Raw genomic sequence first — 19,672 nt, forward strand, 5'->3', positions numbered from 1 at the left:
GCAACTTTGTACTTAACTTTATACTTAAAACCCCAGTATACTATGCATCGTGGTTTTTCCCTCGCGGTCCAGAGCAGGGAAAGAAACTGTGAGCAGGGAGTTAGTGAATGTACATTTGGGAGATGGGGTTTTCTGAAGGGCAGGGCGGGTTGGGTTGGGGGAGGGGGAAAGAGAAAACCAGGTGGAGAAAATGTTCCCTCTGCCTCACCCCTCACCCCCCCCTTCTCCCTTACTGTCTTTACTTTTTTCTGTTTTTCTTTTCCTTTTCCTTTTCCTTTTTTGCATCTGGGAAGCAGGAAGCTGCTGATGTAAAAAAAAAATAATTACGACAATCACAATTTGTCTGTGACGTGCGATTTTGAAAAAAAAATAACCCTGAAAAGTCTGGGGCAGGGGGAAAAAAAATAACCCTTTTTGTGTTTTTGGTCAGGATTTTAAAGAAAGATATTTTTATGGTAATTGTTGCTGGTCTATTTTACTATATATTTATGTAATAAATATATGATTAAAAAACAAACAAACCTACCCTTAAACAAAGACGGAAAAAAAAAACCTCACAGCCCCAACTGACTTTTGGTGTCTCATTTCTGGTAAATGGTGGCTGGTATAACATCCTTTCTTTTAACCAAAACTGAGTACAAGGTTGAGCTACAATTGTTCTACCATTTTACCCATCAAGCCTCTCTTTAACGAGTACAGCCTCAGTCCCACTACACACAGAAAGTTCGCCAAGAATTCAGGATGTGGAAAAAGAGGCCAACTGCCATCACTGCCTCATTTTATTTCAATTTAATCTGAGGATGAATGATGGGTTTATACCTTTTTTTTTCTTTCTCTTTTTGCTAGACAGGAGTATTTCAAAGGTGGCGGTTTAGTTCTTTTGCATTCCTACTAACAAGGGGTATTATTTCAATATTAGTTTGCCTGGAAGTGGCATCTATCACAAAGAGTTTCATAGGTCTCCTACACCAGAAAGGAAAACTTAATAGATGAACAATAAGGCAGGTGAGCCTGTTCATACCACATCACCCTCCCTAGAAAAAAAACAAATGGGGCTCCAGTTACCTGCCTGTATCTAAGACTTGTTTTCCTTCTGGTAGCAGCCAAAGGATCGTAAGGATCATGCCACGCTTTATCCCAATCCCCACAGTAGTTGCAACTTAGGAGAGCAACAAGTGAACAAAAAGAGGAAGACAACCATCCAGTCAGTTTGCTTTCATTGTATTTTTCTCCTGAAGTTGGCACCATAGCCAGGAAGAGGGATATCCTCTTCACACAGTTCCAATATACACAGATGTATTTACAAAGGCGGTTGGTTGTGCTGTTTATTTCTGAGCAGGCAGGAGGAGCAGCTGCCACCCCCACATAAATAGCCATGTCCAGGCCCAAAATAGTCTGGTTAGTGCAATAAAGCAAGGATAATTGGTCAGGAGCCTGGACTCGCAGTATTTCTGCCTGCGCTATCTTCTACTGAGCATCAATGCGGAAGGAGAGCAGCTTTTCGGAGTGCATGTTGAGGGTGCGTAGATCAGGCAGTTTCAAGAGCAGTTTAGTAAAGCGGGATGTTTCCTGGGGGTGATTCTTGAGAATGAGGGCTCGCAGCGCCCGGATCAGAGTTTCCTGTAGCTGCTCCACTGATGCTGGGTTCTCGATGCCTGAGCGATCTACATAGAGAGGGATCGACAATCAGTACTGTGGAGCAAGGCTGTAAAGGAAGTACATAAAACCATAGTCCAGACTGCAGTATCAGAAATGTCTAGCCTCCCTTCAGGTCACAAGAATGCCCAATTGTAAGATAAAATCATGCCAGAGATGATCTACAAATCACAATCCTTGAAGCATAGTTGGTTATGATTTCTAAAGAACCATGACCACGCATCCTACTTCACAACAAATAAAGAGTTTTGTCCCCGAGGACATAAACCGCTAAAATATACTGTTGAAGAGAGAGGTTATGGGATCAAAGAGGAATATGGAGAATTTCAGTTATACCTATAAGGTTTCTAGTATTTGGAGGGTAGGGACTAGAAAGATTTGTGTGAGGGAGTTGGGGGCTACATTTGGATAGTGAAGAATCACAGATCTGGAGGTATGGCAAGGACAGCAAACAAATGTGAACAGGCTATGGTGGGCAAAGGATACAATCAGAAAGTCTATACATTGGGACTGGGGTTCCCACCAGTCTAGCTCAAGGGATACTTGCCTGCAGAGATCAGCACCACAGCTGTGAAGAGGCCCAGTTCTTCTTCAGATAGTTGCAAGGCACTAAGCTTCTCACTGAACTCAAACATGGATGTTAACAAGTCATCCATGCCCATCCCCCACAACTCTTCAAGGTTGTACTTTGTGTGACTCATGAATGTTATAGTCTGCTCCTTGACATTGAAAAGGGAGGCGAACCGAACCATTAGCACCTGGGGTTGGAGGGAAAAGATAAAGAACTTTCAGAAAATAAGTCAAGTGCTTTTTAATTTTTTTAAAAAAACAACAAAACCAAAATGACATCAGAAACATCTCCACATTTTGAGATTATAATTACAATTTAGGAAGGGTAATTATAATTATTGCAATTTGTGCCTCTCATGCCATGGCAACAAGTTCAGACTCAAAATGAAGAATCTATTGTATCGTTCTCTTGATGTCTTTCACTGCTATAAAAAAGCCCATCAATATGCCTACTTAAGAAGAAAAACGAAGCTTACACACACAGCTTACTTCACAATTGTCTTGAGTTTTCCATGAATTCAAGTTTTAGGATGTAACTCACCATTTTACGATACTTGACTTTCCCGCCAAGAAACTTCCAAGATGCTAATGAGTTTAAGAATATAATGCAAACTTTCATCTATATATCATAGCATAAGCTTGAGAGATATGGCAATCCCATGGGCTAAAACATGAAGTTACCTTTTATCTTTAGCTTTCTCTGCTACTATGTATACAGATATCCACATTCCCAGTAAAACATACCTGGCGCATTTGTACAAACTATGTTGACTTAAATTTTATTTTAAAGTCGTAAAACATTGACTTTATGTCAATAAATATGTTTTAGCATTGGAAAACATCTGCATAGTAACATCAGGACCAGTGGTATCCATAGGAAAGGCAAAGGTTGTTATGCGCCACAAATGCCACTCATTTTAAGTATACATTAAGTGTAATGAAGATATGAAAGGACAATTTTTGATGATGCTGAGATTGCCCAAACACACAATCCCATATCCTACAGACTTGTTGGCAAAGATTAGCCCTAACCCTTTTCTCCACTATTAATTTGCAAAAATGATGTTGATCATCTCTCAAGTTAGGCTGCAACATACTAAGGATCAAACCATAAGGTGGTTGATTTTCGAAGATTTCAAAAAAGATGTGTCAGAATTTCAGCCAAATTCTTATTTTGCTCTGGGTATGGCTAGGTTACATTTTCTAAAAGCAGACCATCCTGACAACAATCTTTAATTATTTCTAATTAGTTTATATTTGAGAGAGAAGTCAACACACAATGTCTTTCTAATGCTTTCTTGGTACTAAAAAAAGATGGAAATTTGTGATGGGATTTAAAAACAACCTTGCTCTGCTCTATGTTTGTTCTGCACTATTTACAAATAAGAAGTAGGTTTCTGGGAAGAAGTATTTCCAGCACAGAATATCAATAGCTTGTGACTAAGGAGGATCTTAAACTGTAGGTGGAAATTTTCCTACCTCAAATGTGCCAGCTTTGAGTAGTGAGACTTGGTCATGTTGTGACAGCTCCTGAAATCCCGGAATGTGTTTAGCAAATTCCACAACTTCTCGTACAGCTGACACAAAGCTCAGTGAGAAATCCTCCCAAATCTCCTGAACTGTGCGGCCATTGTAACCATGAGGATGACAATTCATTGGGCATGCCTGTTAGGAGGGGAAATAGTCATGTAAGGACAAACTAGGGTATGAATTAAAGTGGTTGGAAATAGGTAAGCCTGCAAAAAAAAAAAGCTGCTAAGCACCATTTCTGGCTGTGTGCGTAATTTTTTTCCATAGCTCTAAGAAAAAAAAGTTTTCTTACCTGCTAATTGTGATGTACATTCTTAAAATAAAATTTTAGCAAACTTTGATTTCCTTATTGCTCATATTCTTTTTTTAAAAAATCGTGAAAACTGAGCTTTCACATAGTGATTAGTGCAACCACAGTGAAATACAGAGGATTTACAATGCACACATTCCTTCCATTACATGCATATAGTTGAACAGCATGATCCATCTCCTGCCATTACTTTGGGCAGATACCTCTTATATAATGGCAACCTCGGATTGCACACTCAATCATGGGGCAAATTCTCTGACCTTCACTCAGACAGAGGTCAAAAGGGTCTGAAAGGTTACTGAACACTACTCCAAATGGATGGGCATTATTTATTCTTCTAAAAAAATATTCCAGCTATTGTTTGCTGAAGGATCCATAATAGTTTATGAAATAAAAAGAAAATCTGCATCTGCAGAACAAACTTTAAAGACAGAGAAAATAAACCCTCTTCCTTAGGTAAAGAAGGTTAATAAGCAGCAACTTCTCTTAAGGTACGAGCAAAACAACTAACCTAATTTTAATAAACAAGCATCCAGAACATAAAAATAGTAGAGATAAAAATACACCCCAATCACCTGGTGAATAATTAACCTAATAGCTAAGATGAACATAAATTTCTTGATTTGAATTTCATTCCCATCCCAGGGAAGTACTTGATTTTCCGGCCACAAACCCAACCAGCAGCAGCAGAATAATAATAATTTAGCAACAACTGAATTTGAAAGACAAATGAGATGGTCCATGGCAATGTAACACTTACCAAGACTCTGGTTTCGCCTTGCCTAAGGGAGAGGTCTGTTTCCCCAGAGGGACAAAATCTATGTCCATTGATATTCTGGTGACAATCAGGGCTAGAGGCAGAACCAGTGTTCCAGTTGTCATTTTGAAGATGCAGCCCACTGGTGTGATAGCCATTGATCAACCAGTTGTTGTCCCAACTAGGAGAACTTTTACTCCCTGTGGGTGGTTGGGGCCCTGTGGCCAGTTTGTCGTGGGCATAAACAAAAATCTCTTTGTGGGCTTTAGCCACTTGTGCGATGACATCCTCCATGACATCTCCAGGGCTTGGGGATCGTGGAGGTGTCAACTGCTGAGAAAACTGGGAGAAGCAAGGAAATGTCTGGGGTGAGGAGGCTACACGGGAAGGTGGGGAAGAAGGTGCCAGTTGAGACTGGTGGCCCAGCAAGAGAGTACTGGACTGTGGATGTCCTGTGGGCAGATTCTCAGGGAGGCACTGTGCACTCAGTTGGTTATTAGCCATGTTCATTGCACTCTGCATCTCAGCCAGCATCCTTTGTTTCTCACGCTTGGGGATGCGCCCAAATCGTACAGCTGCACAGGACACAGAAAAAAAGATGACAATACATTAAATATTCCTGTGGAATCCAAGGATCGACGTGGGTTTTTAAAAACTGCAATCTAATCCATGGCTTTTCTTAGAAGCAAAAACTCTTTCAAAAAGCCCAGGAAGTGAAGCAGGGATGGGATAAACGTCATCTTCAAAGACTTTCCATTGATGAGTTTAGGAAAGAACCTATGTGCTTGCACATTATGCTCTCGGAAAAGGAAACAACAGCAGGATAAATTAATCAGTGGAAATCTGGGGATTTTACATGTATCAAATTGTTTATGTCAGATGGCATATATTGTCGTCATTGCAACAATACAAAGTAGCTTGCCATTATTGCTTCCATTTTAATTTTTCAACATACATTTCTGAGATTTCCCCCCATCCAAGTACTAACCAGGTCTAACCGTGCTTAGTCGTCCTTGTAGAGAACAATCTATGCCAGCAAGCAAAGACTGAAATATTTGTTCTCTCAAAGAAAAAAAACCCACAACAACCCCCCACATAGCCTTCCCCGAGCTCTTCGGCAATGCTGCCCAAGTGCACCATGCAAAAGCCTGATCCTAATATCTCCAGGAGGTACATCACCATTGGAGAAAGGCGGCAACTCTTGTCACTCCTCTCACCTCACCATCTCTTCCCTTTTCCAACTTCAGACCTTTTCTACTTCAGACCTTTTAGGAGCTCTACAGGGTCAAGAATACCTGCCCCAAAGAGTAGATCAGAAGAATTACAGATGCAACACAACCCAAAACTTCTGTACTGTAATGTATATGATTTACCCTTCGGTGCATATCTTTAGAGGTCACCCAGAAAGCCCACCAAAAGCTTTAAACAAGGCTGGACTGTTGCTCTTCCTGAGAACTTTAATTTTCTGCCACAGGAACTTACCATCACGAGACATGCCAACCCTCAGACACTTCTTAAAGCGACACTGCTGGCAACGATTCCGGTTGATGCGGACAATGCTGCAAGTCTCATTTTTCAGGCACTTTTTATATTGGATGTTCTGCTGAATGCTGCGCCGAAAGAAACCCTGCAGTTGTAAGACACAGGCATTTTAAACTAGGACAATGGGCAGCTATGTCTGATAGTTACTTCAATACACCTCTCTTGAGATTGTGAAGCAGAGTATAACTGCAAGTGCTTTTGGTGTAAACGTTCTCAAGAGTAATTTTATTCATACAATTCTGTTACAATTCTGTTGGCTCCAAGAAAAGAGGGTAGGAACCTCAATAGCTTATAAATGTCCAGAGACCAGTGGATTTCAACTCCCAAAATTCTCCATGTTGGTTGAAAAGTGAAAATTGGAACTGAAAATTGTAAGTTGAAAATGAAAGTTGCTTAAAGTCTTAAAGTTGCTAAGGTTCAGAAACACTGGTCTATAGCGCAAATCTGAGAGGAGAAAAAAAACTACGTTTGCTATTTACCTACATACAGTCTGACACAAAAAATTTTTCTCCATAGTAATTGCAAGTAAGAATCTCTAAAAACAGTGATTGTATTGCCTTTATATTAAAATATTTTTTATAGCTGAAGCAGAATTGACTGCAGAGGAATCTTATACCTTGCTTAGCTGCATGTCAGCATCCAAACCATTCTTGCAGCTATACCATCTAGAAATGCTGACAATTTTCATTATCCCCAAATAATACAGCTTGGAATGGCACTACAGTATTAAGTACTGGTGCATCTGGATGGGGAGTCTCAAGCAGTTAACTCAGATACAAAGCTATCAGAAGAACAGGTAAGTAATCAAATCACACTATAAATCTTTGATGTCACTAAGAGCAATAGATAGATCCGATCTCTATGCTCAAAAGAGCTACTATGCTCACAAGCAGGTCTCAGAATCAAAGACTTGTAAAGAAGATATTCTCATAGATTCATTTATATGAAAAGAGACATATTTTTCCTTGTTCAAAGTGTTGGAAAGTCTTGAGTATGTTGAGGTAACCCCCTTCTCACAATCATAAGCCAGATGAATTTTGAAGTCCAACATGTTTCTGTTGTATATACATCAAAAACTTTACCTTGCAGCCTTCACAGGCATGGACACCATAATGGAAGCCGGAAGCAACATCACCACAAACTTTACATAGAAGGACCATCCCATTGAGTTCTGAAGGAGAGAGACAAAGACTATGAAATTCTTTGTGTGAAGACTGGATTCACAATTCCATAGCTTCAGCCTTTTCAGTATTGGTGAGCTTTCAAAGCATTGGATGCACATAGCTGATTTTGAGAAACACAGCTGGAATCAATGTTGTCAGAAAGGCAACACTGACAAACTGAAGTACCTGAATCCCACAGTCTGCCAAAAGAGTCAGTAGTTGATGGAACTGTGAGCCCACAACTACCCTATGAGATGTGGTCATCTCAACACTCACTCCCAAATCCATGCTCACCTCAGCATTCTCAATCAGATCCCATCCCCCAAAGCGCAGCTTTCCAGATCATCACTCACTCGTGATGCTGCTGCTGGTGCTTTTGATAGGGGAGACATGCCTCCCATCATCCAAGGTCACTTGGAGTCCCACTGGAGAGCCTCCAGTGCAGTAGGCAGAGGAGGAAGACGATGATGATGGTGAGGCATCATCACAAAGTCCAGCTGAACCACCCCCGTAGAGACGTCCAGAATCCTGCACCAGAGATCCAGTGGGTGAAGGTGGGAAGTAGTTAGGAAATGCTGGATGGGATGATAGTTGGCAGCTGTCACTGCCACACAAAGAAATGGGACTGGTGCGACTTGGGGAAGATCCATTTGAGCCAATGTAACTGATCACACCACCTGCATAAAGAAAAAGAAAAATATATATGATAAGTCTCTTTTACCCTAGAGCACTTGCATAGTCTCCCAATTGATTTGTTTTTGTCAGGTAACTGGATGTCTCTAATATGCCATCTAGGTGAAGCTTGACAAACTGTAAACCATCTTAGAAATAGTTAGGTTTTTAGATTTCACTGTTGCAAGTAATCCCCCTAACAACATGAAGCTGTAGAGCTCATATCGGACTAAAGTAAACTAAAAGATTGGAGCAGCCTTTCTCTCAGATAAACAAAATGGCAAAAATTCCATTGAATCAAGCTTGACTGTTGGCAACTACTCTGACATATTCACATAGTTCTTTTGAGAATAATACAAAAGTGATTTGTCACAATAATCTCTTCTATTTCTCAGCCTTGTATATGGCCCTGGGATTTTCTAGTGGTATTCCATCCAATAATTAAAATAGATTCAGTCTTCTTTTTTAAAGTGTACTCAGGATCAGCTACTTGCGATCCCCTGCTCACAAATTCCAACTGATCATAATAATCTAGATCAAGGGTGTCAATCTCAATTTCATTGAGGGCCACATCAGCATTGCGGTTGCCCTCAGGGGGCCGGGTGGGTATGGCCAGGGTGGGTGTGGCCTACTGGGTGGGCGTGGCTAGAGTGCATATGGCCTACTGGGTGGGCGTGGCCAGCTCTACATCGTTCGCATCAAGGGTGCCTATGGGGGCCTGGGCAGGAGTGGGACAGATCTGAGGGTCTCTGGCAGGAGGAGGGTCTCTAGGCCAGGGCCAAGGCAGTGGGGGCCGTTCCCTCACTGTTTCCAGGATGGCTTCGCGAGCCACAAGAAACTTGAGCCAATCAGGATTGAACTTGAGTCAAACTTGAGCCAATCAGGATTGAACTCCTGGCAGTGGGCAGAGTGAGCCTGCAATGCTGCATTCTAACCACTGCACCACCATACTGCATATTTCAAGTACTGATACTAATCCCAAAAATTCTAAACACCTTAGAACCTGCCCCTTGAAGGTTACCCAAAGTCCCCAATATGCTGGCTGGGGAATTCTGGGAGTTTAGGTCCACACATTTTAAAGGGCATATATCCAATAAATAAAACCCTTTCAAGAGGATTTTCATTTAAGATGATTGTAACTGTGTTCTAAAAACAGAAGAAATTCTGTCTTGTAGGCTTCCAAGCTAAGACAGCCTTTCCTCACCTGGCACTTCCAAATATGTCAGGACTGCATTTCCCAAAATACCTCTAGCCATATAGGCTGGGAATTCTGGGAAGGGCCATTGTTGCACATTAGGAGAGTTCAGGTTAGGGAAGAGTGACCAAAGAAACAGGTTTTAGAAATGCAGAAGAAAATGGAAAGGAGAAAGAGAAGAGATAAGAAACACCTTGCCAAATGATGAACTTTATCTTAGAAAAACACTACTAAAAAAAGAACATTATACATTTCTGAATGTATTTGAGAAAAGAAAATATTTCATTCATTTATTAATAAGCAGGCATATACATAGAATGAAAGCTACTGCTAAGCTTGTAAGCCGCCCTGAGTCTTCGGAGAAGGGCGGGATATAAATGTAATAAAAAATAAAAAAATAAAAATTATGCTAACAGAGAGGCAATGTGGTTCAAGAAATGCTTAGTGAACAAATAGCTGAAGACTTAGCAAGCTGCTAAGGGTAATAAATACAAAGCCTCCCACATACATCAGAGGATTGACTTGGGATTAAATTGCTTCCCTATTTCATATACAGCTAGCAATCTAGATCTATTGAGTCATATATGTAAGGCAAGAATTCCATGAGAATACTTTACATTCCATCTCAGCCAGATGAACAAAAGTCTGGAGGACTGACGTGCCTATCATTCAAGGATGCTTTAGTAAGATTCTTGTAGTACAGACATTTAGATTAGATGGCCTCCAGGTACCTTCCAAACTTTAAATTTCTATGAGAGTTTTTCCTTGCTTCTTATCTACTGAATCAACTGTGTTTCAAGCATTTTATCCTGAAATGCAGAAGCATTTTTGATTATCAAGGATAATCATCTCTAGCTAGCATTATACTTTAAAAAAAAAGTCCCAAAGGTGCTTTTTCAAAAGGCAACTGGACTTATTTTTCTTTGAAGACATTTTGCTTCTCATCTCAGCTCTGACTGGATAGTGGGGAATGGAAGGAAAGAAAAACAAGAAAGTCCAGTTGCCTCTTCAAAAAGCAGCATTGAGACAACCAGGACCTGGATGACTGAAAATCTCCACAGACATTTACGTTAAGAAAGGTATATCAACTCTCACCACCTGCAACTACAAAATTTCTTTCTTTCCTATTTGCCTCTCATATCCAGGGCTTTTTTCCTCATAGAACGCTCAGAACGGAGTTCCGGCACCTTTTTTGGATGGAATCTTGTAGGGTAGGCAAGGCGGCTTGTATGACATGTGTGAGTTCCGGCACCTTTTTCTTTTACAAAAAAAGCACTGGTCACAACAATGCAGTAGGGATAGAGCATCCATCCTTGCTCTCTTTGACCTCTCCCAATGGCTTTTGATACCATCAGGGCTTTTTTCCTCATAGAACGCTCAGAACGGAGTTCCAGCACCTTTTTTGGATGGAACCTTGTAGGGTAGGCAAGGTGCGTTGTATGACATGTGTGAGTTCCGGCCCCTTTTTCTTTTACAAAAAAAGCACTGCTCATATCATACTATTTGTGCGCATCATCATATACCCAAATAGTGGCAATTAGTGAATCAGTTTATGCAATGTCGCGTGGTTGAACGGAGAGACGGACACTTGAGCTGGGTAGTATTTCTTTATTGAGTCAGAAATGAAGCTGGGGCAAAGGGGTTACCTGGCGTCTCTTTATACCTGCCCAGGTGAATGGTGACCAATAGATTTAAACCTGGGCTTCCCGCCAGTGCAGGTGGCCAATGGATTTAAACCCTGGCTTCCCGCCAGAGCTGACCATGCCCTGGGGCTGTCAACGACTCGCCCTATTCAGGCTTTCCCGCCAAAGCGGTTATAGCCTGGAGCTGTCCAGCCCCCTGCTGTGCTGACATTTCCATGTATGCTTTAAAGGCATACACTACAGTTTACAATATGGATAATCAACTCACATAAGATGTGGCAAAAGAGCGAATGGGAACACAGTGTCCATGTGCTAGAAACTGAACCAGAATGGATTGCAACAGCACTACTGTAAATAAACTAGGAGCAGGGAAAACAAAGCAGCCCAGTGTATGGGAAGTATGGCTGACTTTTCTTCCCAAACACATCTGGATAAAACTATAAAATTTATTTCCTAGCTGCAAACTCTGAGCTCATCTCACCAAAATTATTTATTTTGCAATTCAATTCTTTCTGCTTTCAGATGTTGACCTATATAGAAACTGCAGATGGGGGTGGGGTGGGGTATGGAAAAGGATGAAGCAAACAATTTATAGCAGTGAATCAGGCAGCCAAAATTTCACTGGAAAACAGGTGGAAGCCAAAATAATTATTTCTTTTAAAAAAAAATCCATCACATCCAAAAGACCAATTAAATTGGGAACCTGGTTATTTAAAAAAGACTCAAGGTTTCAGAACTGGGCCACTTGCCAGGAGGCAAGTATCACTGCCAAGGAATCTTGGAGCAACAAAAACAAAACCATCCATGCCCAAAGAATTATAAACAAGATCATGTGGGAGAAGCACATCCAGTGCCCAGGTAGGCATTTGACAACAAGCCAGTCTTGACTGGGACTGCCAAGCTTTATCTCTGCCAGCTCAGTTATTAGGTGCAGCCCAAGAGCTGGGACTGCTTGCTTAGGAGAAGCTGAAACAATACCAGTTATGGCTGGCAATCCAAAGGCATTCTCCTTTGCCAACAGGGAAGAGGATGGGCATGAATTAATTTAGCCTTTCCCAAACTGAGGTCTTAGCAGGGATTTCTGAGTCTGCAGTCCCAACACACCTGAAATGCATCCCATTTGAGAAGGCTGAACTGCTAGAACTTGCTACCTATGTTCGGCTGCTCTATATCATCAAAAAAGGTTAAGATGTCACCAGCATGAATCAAGACAAGATCTCCCAGCTAAAGTCTATCATAATGAGAGATACTTCCCCCCCACACACAACTGCCCCGACAAAATATTTTCTACCCAAAACTGGGACTAGTGAAGAATCCTTCTTCAGAAAAAAATATCTGTAGTACTGTACTGCCAAAAAATAAATAAAAATGCCTAGGCATCTTTTAGAAGTTGCATCTTTTTTTTATTTGCTGTACTGCCTGCATTACTGAATTTCTTGTATCTGAAACATCCACCGCCCCCTCTCCAATTTTAGTGTTATGGATAATATAAACTCTCCCTCCACCACCCCCCACCACCCCTCTCTCTCTCTCACACACACACAGGAGGAGACATTCCCTTATGTTCCCAAATACCAATTAGGTTAAAAAAGATTTCTAGTAACTATCCTCTAACTCTCGAAACTGGCTTCCTGATCCTGTTGAAATTGTAACTTCTAATCTAGATTTTAATCTTCTTAGACAACAAAGATCAGAATAGGATGATGTCCCCAACTCCTTTCATTCATTTCTACCTCTTACATTATAAGGGACTTTTTCTCCATATTTAATGAGCCAGAGGCAACCTGCTTATCCACTAATTTGCCATTCGTTCTGCAGAAATGAGGTTTCAATGAGAGTAAGTGGGGAAATGAGAGGGCTTTTTTTTCCTTTTGCAGTTGCAGAAAATAAAAATGGCAATCTAAGTGTAAACTGATATAAGAAGGCTGCAAAACAGGGGATGGGGAAGGGGGGTGCTTATGAATGACATTCCTTACCAGAAACTGGAGACTAGAGGCTAAAACATATAAAGAACAGTTGCTGGAATTGGGTATGTCTAGTTTAATGAAGAGAAGGATTTGATAGCAATGTTCCAATATCTCAGGGGTTGCCACAAAGAAGAGGGAGTCAAGCTATTCTCCAAAGCGCCTGAAGGCAGGACAAGAAGCAATGGATAGAAACTAACCAAGGAGAGAAGCAGTCTAGAACTAAGAAGAAATTTCCTGACAATTAGAACAATTAATCAGTGGAACAACCTGCCTCCAGAAGTTGTGAATGTTCCAACACTGGACATTTTTAAGAAGAGACTGGATAACCATTTGTCTAAAATGGTACAGGGTTTCCTGCCTGAGCAGGGGGTTGGACTAGAAGATCTCCAAGGTCCCTTCCACCTCTGTGGTTGTTGTTGTTGTTTAAAAAAAGCACCAATTACTGCAGCCAAAGGAAATTCTCAGTAACTTTAAAGACAACAAACATCCCAAAAGCAACTTCACTATTCCCAGTTTAGATTGTGCCAAATGCTATGCAGCCCAGTATTAATCTGAAACTTTTGACAATCTCTGAATTTAAGCATAATAACCAGGAATGTTACCAAGAACAAACAAGATGAAGATAGTTACAATTACAGTGTCTAGTTGAATTAAGAACTGCCCGGCTGCAGAGACCTGGAAAGCAGCCAAAACTTCTGGTTGGCTGGTTAAGGCAAACATCTTCATCATCTTGCCTCTAATTTGGATCTAAGGGAACTCCTGCCAAATCGTGGGCTCAAGGGCCTTTTTTGTCCTCTGCTCCTGCCCTCTCCTTTACAACACTCTTCCTTCTCTATTTTTTAACAGGTAAGCAGCAGGGTTTGAAAACCTGTCAGATCACACCATGAAAGGTAGAGCAGGGAATCCCAGTGGAGGAAGCTGTGCACATGTGCAGCTGTCCCTGCAAGTAATATTAAAACAGACCATCCCAGGTGAGTCATAGAGAATAAATAATGCTTGAAGGCACAAGACAGCGCTGAAAGTTACGAGCACACCAAGCTGGAGAACTTCCAAATGGGTCTAAAGAAGGGAAAGGTGTGTCATGTTTGCTTGTAAGATATGTCACTAGTCTACCCAAATGGAGGCTTGGGAGTGACTACAGATAATATTGGAGCAGTGTCAACATGTTAGTCTTGGATACAAAGCTAGAAGTTGTCAATTTGTTCACTTCATGAGGACAAACTAGCATGAACTCAGTGGAAAGCTTGCAGTAAAATTGCATAAGAGCTCTTTGGATATAAAGACATCACTACAAATCTATGTGCAGGAAAGGGGGAATTTGATCACTTATTATAACAGATTAATATTAAACATATATACATATATACAAAACACTTTCAGAAAGAAATCAAACCCTAATATACTGACTATAAACAAGTGCAATTATATGGGGTGTGGACAACCCCAATCCCAGTAGGTTTCATTGCTAAAAAAAATTACAATCCAACAAATATGGATAACTCAGGAAGTCCCCTCAATGATCCTATTTCTCTTGTACTGTGATGACACTATTACCTTAAAACAAATGCAACATCATATCTTGCATCAAGTTCAGCTACTTGCAGCTATGTTCATAAACTTTCCTTGGCAGTTGTATAGCAGCAGATTATACCAGAGGTCCCCAACCTTTTGGGCACCAGGAACTGGTTACACAGAGAGATTTTTTCTACAGACTGGAGTGTACGTGGTTTTGTGTGCTGCCTGCATCCCACGGATGGGACTTTACTTGTTTGTGCAGACCGGTTGCTGGCATGCCGCGGCCGGGTACTGGTCCACACACCAGGGGTTGGGGACCCCTAGATTATACAATTATTCAAGGTTAGCTAGGAGCTGGTATCTGGTGTGGTTAGTAGTGGTGGTGGGGACAGAGTAGTCTCAGAATAAAATGAAGAGGTTCAAGGGTTGGGATGCTCGCATTACTTAATTTTTAGTTTATCTCCGGCACACCCCAAAATGCAGAAAACAGGCAGGTTCCACTCACGCAGTTGGCATTCGGACTGGCCTCATGACTTAACCAAAATTTTCATATGCCCCAAAGATCTAGAGCCGTTCCTAAACTCAGTTTAATGAACAGGAGACGCGCCAATAACCTTGGCAGGTCGGACAAGTCTCCCCAACGTGTCCCGTTCTCACGTGGTTCCCTGCCCTCCTCTGTCTCAGCTCCGCCCCTCACGCTTTGCCCTTCCCCTCATCCTCCATTGGTTCCGATTCCTCCTCCACCCACGAACAAAGATCATCAGAAGGCCCACCCAGGAGGGAGGAGACAGGGCACTGTTTCTTCCCGAACGATGACGTTCGAAAATAGGTGTGGTTAAAGATGTAATTGAGGCGGGATAGGCCAATGGGTGGTAGGGGCGGAGCCGGTGAGGAAAACAAACTTTGCACGTGGCTGAGTCCGAACAGTGGACACGTGAGACCCTCACTGGGGGAATCCCAAAGGGTGGGATTCCAGAGCGGGACAACGAGATTTCAAAAGTCGCGGGGGGGGGAGGTGGAAGATCCCTGGGAGCGACATCTCGGGGCGATATCGAGAGAGATAACGAATTTCCTGATTCTCTCAGACGAAATTTCATTGAAAAATAATTGTGAGCCGCAACAGGAAAGCAAAACAGCTCCTTTTTCTTCCGGACTGCCGTCATCTGCCCCTCAATTCAAAGGATAAGAGAGGGCGCCGCCTGCGACTATTAGTGACCCAAGTGCTTGGCTCTACACTTTCATTAAGAGGAGGTTGATCTCCTCCCTTAAAACTGATACTTAAATTTCTACTCCCCTTTCTACCGGTCCCCAAGAGGGAGCCACGGTGCACGTCTGGCAAATTAATGATTTTTGACGGGGAGATGGGTGCAGGTTAGAAGAGAGGATCTAAGCGATTTTCCTCCGGACTTTCCTCCCACTTCCCAAAGTATATTCTGTGGGGTGGCGGTTCGGAAATACTCCTTTATTCTATGTACAATTAATGAGGTTCAGAAGCAACTTCTTCATAAATAAGTACCCTATTTGGGTAGGTGTGATCCCTGCCTATCCTTCCAGCTTATTCTGATAAAACAGACTCCGATTAGTTGGGGTGCTATTTCACAAACCAAACGTATCGGAGAAGGAGGCTGAGCTCTGAGACTGGACTTTATCCCACACAAAAGGTATCAAGGGTCCATGTGCGAATGAGGAGAGTTACAGCACCGGTTTTTTTAATACGGGAAACTTAAAATCGATGTGGGAATCCGATAGATGAAAAGCAGGGGCTTACCTGGAGCGTTGTTGTTGTCATCCAAAGTCGCCATCCTGTTCAGCTGGTAGTTGTCATTCATATCAAGCGATGATACAAGTTGAGATTCGATTAGTGAGGAGGGAGGAAAGCAAAGAGCTGCTCTCTTCCTCTCCTCTTTCTTATTTCCCCCCTGCCCGAAGTTATGTTGCAATGCTTGCACGGGATGATGGCAATTTGCTTCTTTAAATTCGTAATTTGCACCGGCACTCAGATGGTAAAGAACTGGAAGCTTGGCTGCGCGTGCAAAGATTCTCTCACGCCAGCCGGAGCTCGATTATGCCACTGCCTCTCTCTTCGCTTGCAAAATGTTAATCTGCCAAAGCTCACTCTCTCCTTGCAGCTGCGCAGACACCAGCACGCGGCTCAGGAACATCCACCATGTGACTCCTAGGGATTGCCTCGTGTCCCAGTGACACACTTTCTACTGCTGCTGCAGCAATAGCAGGCACATTGCACTGGGCTTCGTTACAGAACTTGAACGCAAGGGTGGCAGGGAGTTGTAGTTCCCTGTACAGCTTTTTTTTGCGCTTGCGCAGTTTTTCGTCAAGCTGCAGTGACTTTGCTTATTATTTTTCTCGCTCCCGTTTGGCCGGAGAGATCTAAGTTGTTGAAGCTTAAGCATAGATAGTGGAAAGGGAGTATCCATGAAAAAGTTGATGTTTTAACATGATGTGTGATAAGAAGCAATGGTCGTCCCCCTTCACAAGTGACTGCTAAGTAGGGTTGACAAAAGATCTTAATGAAATGGAAAAAAGAATTTTTGTTCGGTGACATTTTTTCAGAATAAGAGTGGACCTTCTCCAGTACAATCGTTCTTTATCTTTTCTCCCGAGTTTTTCCTCCTTAACAGTAGCAAACACCATCCTGTTTTGGAAAATCACTGATAATATTTTTGATCACTGTTCACACAGATATCTAATACTTTTGTGCTGCCAGCCATGCTGTCAAAAAAGTGCTCAAATGGGAGAGAGGGTGCATCTCCATTATCACTCTTAAAACAGGTTTGAGCATCGTATACTCCTCCAGAATTTGTTGTATTCCAAGTCCCATCAGGTTGGCTGGTAATGAAAGTAGCAGCATAACTAGAGATCTGCATATCCATCCCTCTTTTGGGTAGCAGTACTGTAACATCCAAGTGTTGTATACTTCATATGTCTATAATCCTGACCAATATCACACAGTAAGTGATTGTGGAGTGGTAGAGCACCTGGAGGAAATGAATTTCTGATTTATAGAATCAAATGCTGTGTTATGCTAATTTGGCTACTCTGAAAGTGATATTTAAAATGATCTTTTCAGAAATTTATTCTTAATCTAAAGTAGCTTTCATCAACATCACCCAAACATGGTGGCTGGAGAATTCTGGGAGCTGAAATCCACAGACTGAGGGTGGGGCACCCCTGTCCTAGGCAACATCATTGTTTTAAAAGCAGCTTTCCTCAACCTGGTGGCTTCCTGATGTGTTAATGAAGGAATTGTTGAACTCAGCATATCTGCTGAATACTAACTTCCCTTTTTAAAAAATAAATGAAGATGGAGGAGCTATTTTATCATCTGTGGAGTGATGTGGTAGCCATTCTAATAACACCCAGATATTTTTGATCTGAGCTCCCATGAACTCCAGCATCCTGGCTAATGACAAGGGAATGTAAGAACTGTAGTCTAAACATAGGTTGCTTACCCCCACTTTAATAGGTTCCATGCTGTCTGCTCAAGAGTTTCATTAAAAGCCATGTGCCTTGTGAAGCAACACACATTAGGTTGCATTCCTGCACTTGGATTTAGGTCTCACATTGTAATCAGGTCTTCCTTAAGGGATGTTACTCACTTCACTAAGCTCTGGGAGAGTCTAGAGCAATTGCTGAGTAAGAGAAGGAAGGCACTGTGAAACAATGTGTACTGTATATATAGTTCAGAGGAATGCATGCCACTGAAGACAGGGGAAACCAGTGGTTTATTGTTATCTGCCCACTCTGATTCCCTTTTAGTACAGACCAGTTGAACTAGAATAAACACATTTTTCAAAAGCATGCTTTAGACAGTGCCTACTATGAAAGTGTGACTTGTGGAAAGTAGTATAATTCCCAACTGTTTTCTAAAGGCATGTGTGCATCACCACGATACCTACTATTTATATAGCTCATCTTAAATATTAATAGCATCTTCCGTATAATAGTTAAGTGGCCTCATTGCAAGACTAGATAGTATCATAGCAGTAGGAAATCTGAACATGAAAGACTTGTCTAAAATATTTAGACATTCTGTATATTGGTTGAAATTTAAAGGAGAGAATTTCTCATAAGAGATAATAGTCTGAGCCACAATGGTAAGACTTTAGCTATAAGTTCTCATCTGATGCCCTCCAGGAATTTTGAGACTGCAGCTTCCAGAATTATCTTAATTCTGGGAGTAGTAATACTCTAAAAGTGATCAGATTGGAGAAGAATGATATCATGGAGGAAAATTTGCAAAATTAACCCAGCAAACACCTGATTGGGAAAGAACTGCATGTATTGATATATCTATGGCAAGGCATAGGTGGAGCACCATTGGCATAAATCATAGTGTCATAGCATAACACAGCATTCTTCCAATATGATCGGGCAATATTGACCAAGTGTCTGGTAATTAAACTACATATAAATTTTGGGAACTCCCTTTCCACAGGGAGTTCAACAAGGATTTAATCAGAAAATGGAACTACCTTAGCCACTGCATTTTCCAAAAGGTTCAAGATGTTTATTGCAATGACCATTATACAGTAGTTTCCTATGTCATCTAAATCTGAAGGACCCACTAAATTTGAGCCACAAAAATCTGGATGACCATTAGATGGCAGTAGAATTAGTGTTTTCTGTATTTCTTTGTGCCTTCTAGTGGTCATTTGGATTTGTGAACGCCAGATCTGGTAATCCTACATATGGGGATTTTGCAAACCAGAATTTTAACCAAAATGTAACCTACAACACAAGTTCTCATCTCTCTGAATCTAAAATAATGATTAACCCAATTTTGGAGAACAAGTTAAGACTAAAACTAATTTAAGGATTATGCCCACTTCAGCATGACATATTTGATATTTGGGATTAGGCTGCCTTTAATTTCTTTCTAACCAGTTCAGTTATTTCTACAGTACATCATAATTTATGATTCAAAATAATATGTGAATCCAGGCTATTTTCACTTAGGATATTAAATCTTATTTTAATAATAGTTTATTAAAAATTAGAGGTGTCTAGGTATATTTTGAGCAGTTCCATTGTATACACCAAGCCATATATTCTAATTTCTCTATAAACCCAAATTAGAAGCATTTGTTAATGATCAAGAATTAAGAGACCAAGTGAAGTAAAAAAAGGTATG

General features: G+C 41.3%; 1 protein-coding gene across 1 annotated transcript; it reads right to left on the reverse strand.

The window, feature by feature from the left end:
* Positions 1-1,205: 1,205 nt before the first annotated feature.
* Positions 1,206-16,600, reverse strand: NR1D1 (nuclear receptor subfamily 1 group D member 1). The gene is made up of 8 exons (XM_081344130.1): positions 16,289-16,600; positions 7,882-8,205; positions 7,448-7,536; positions 6,306-6,450; positions 4,827-5,398; positions 3,706-3,891; positions 2,204-2,414; positions 1,206-1,664 (listed from the first exon to the last, which is right to left on the reverse strand). Exons 1-8 carry the CDS (start codon positions 16,347-16,349, stop codon positions 1,468-1,470), a joined length of 1,785 nt encoding a protein of 594 aa, XP_081200256.1. The 5' UTR covers positions 16,350-16,600; the 3' UTR covers positions 1,206-1,467.
* Between the last annotated feature and the right edge of the window lie 3,072 nt (positions 16,601-19,672).

This window comes from Vipera berus (genome assembly GCF_964194415.1).
Source record: "Vipera berus genome assembly, chromosome: Z".
Lineage (NCBI taxonomy): Eukaryota > Metazoa > Chordata > Lepidosauria > Squamata > Viperidae > Vipera > Vipera berus.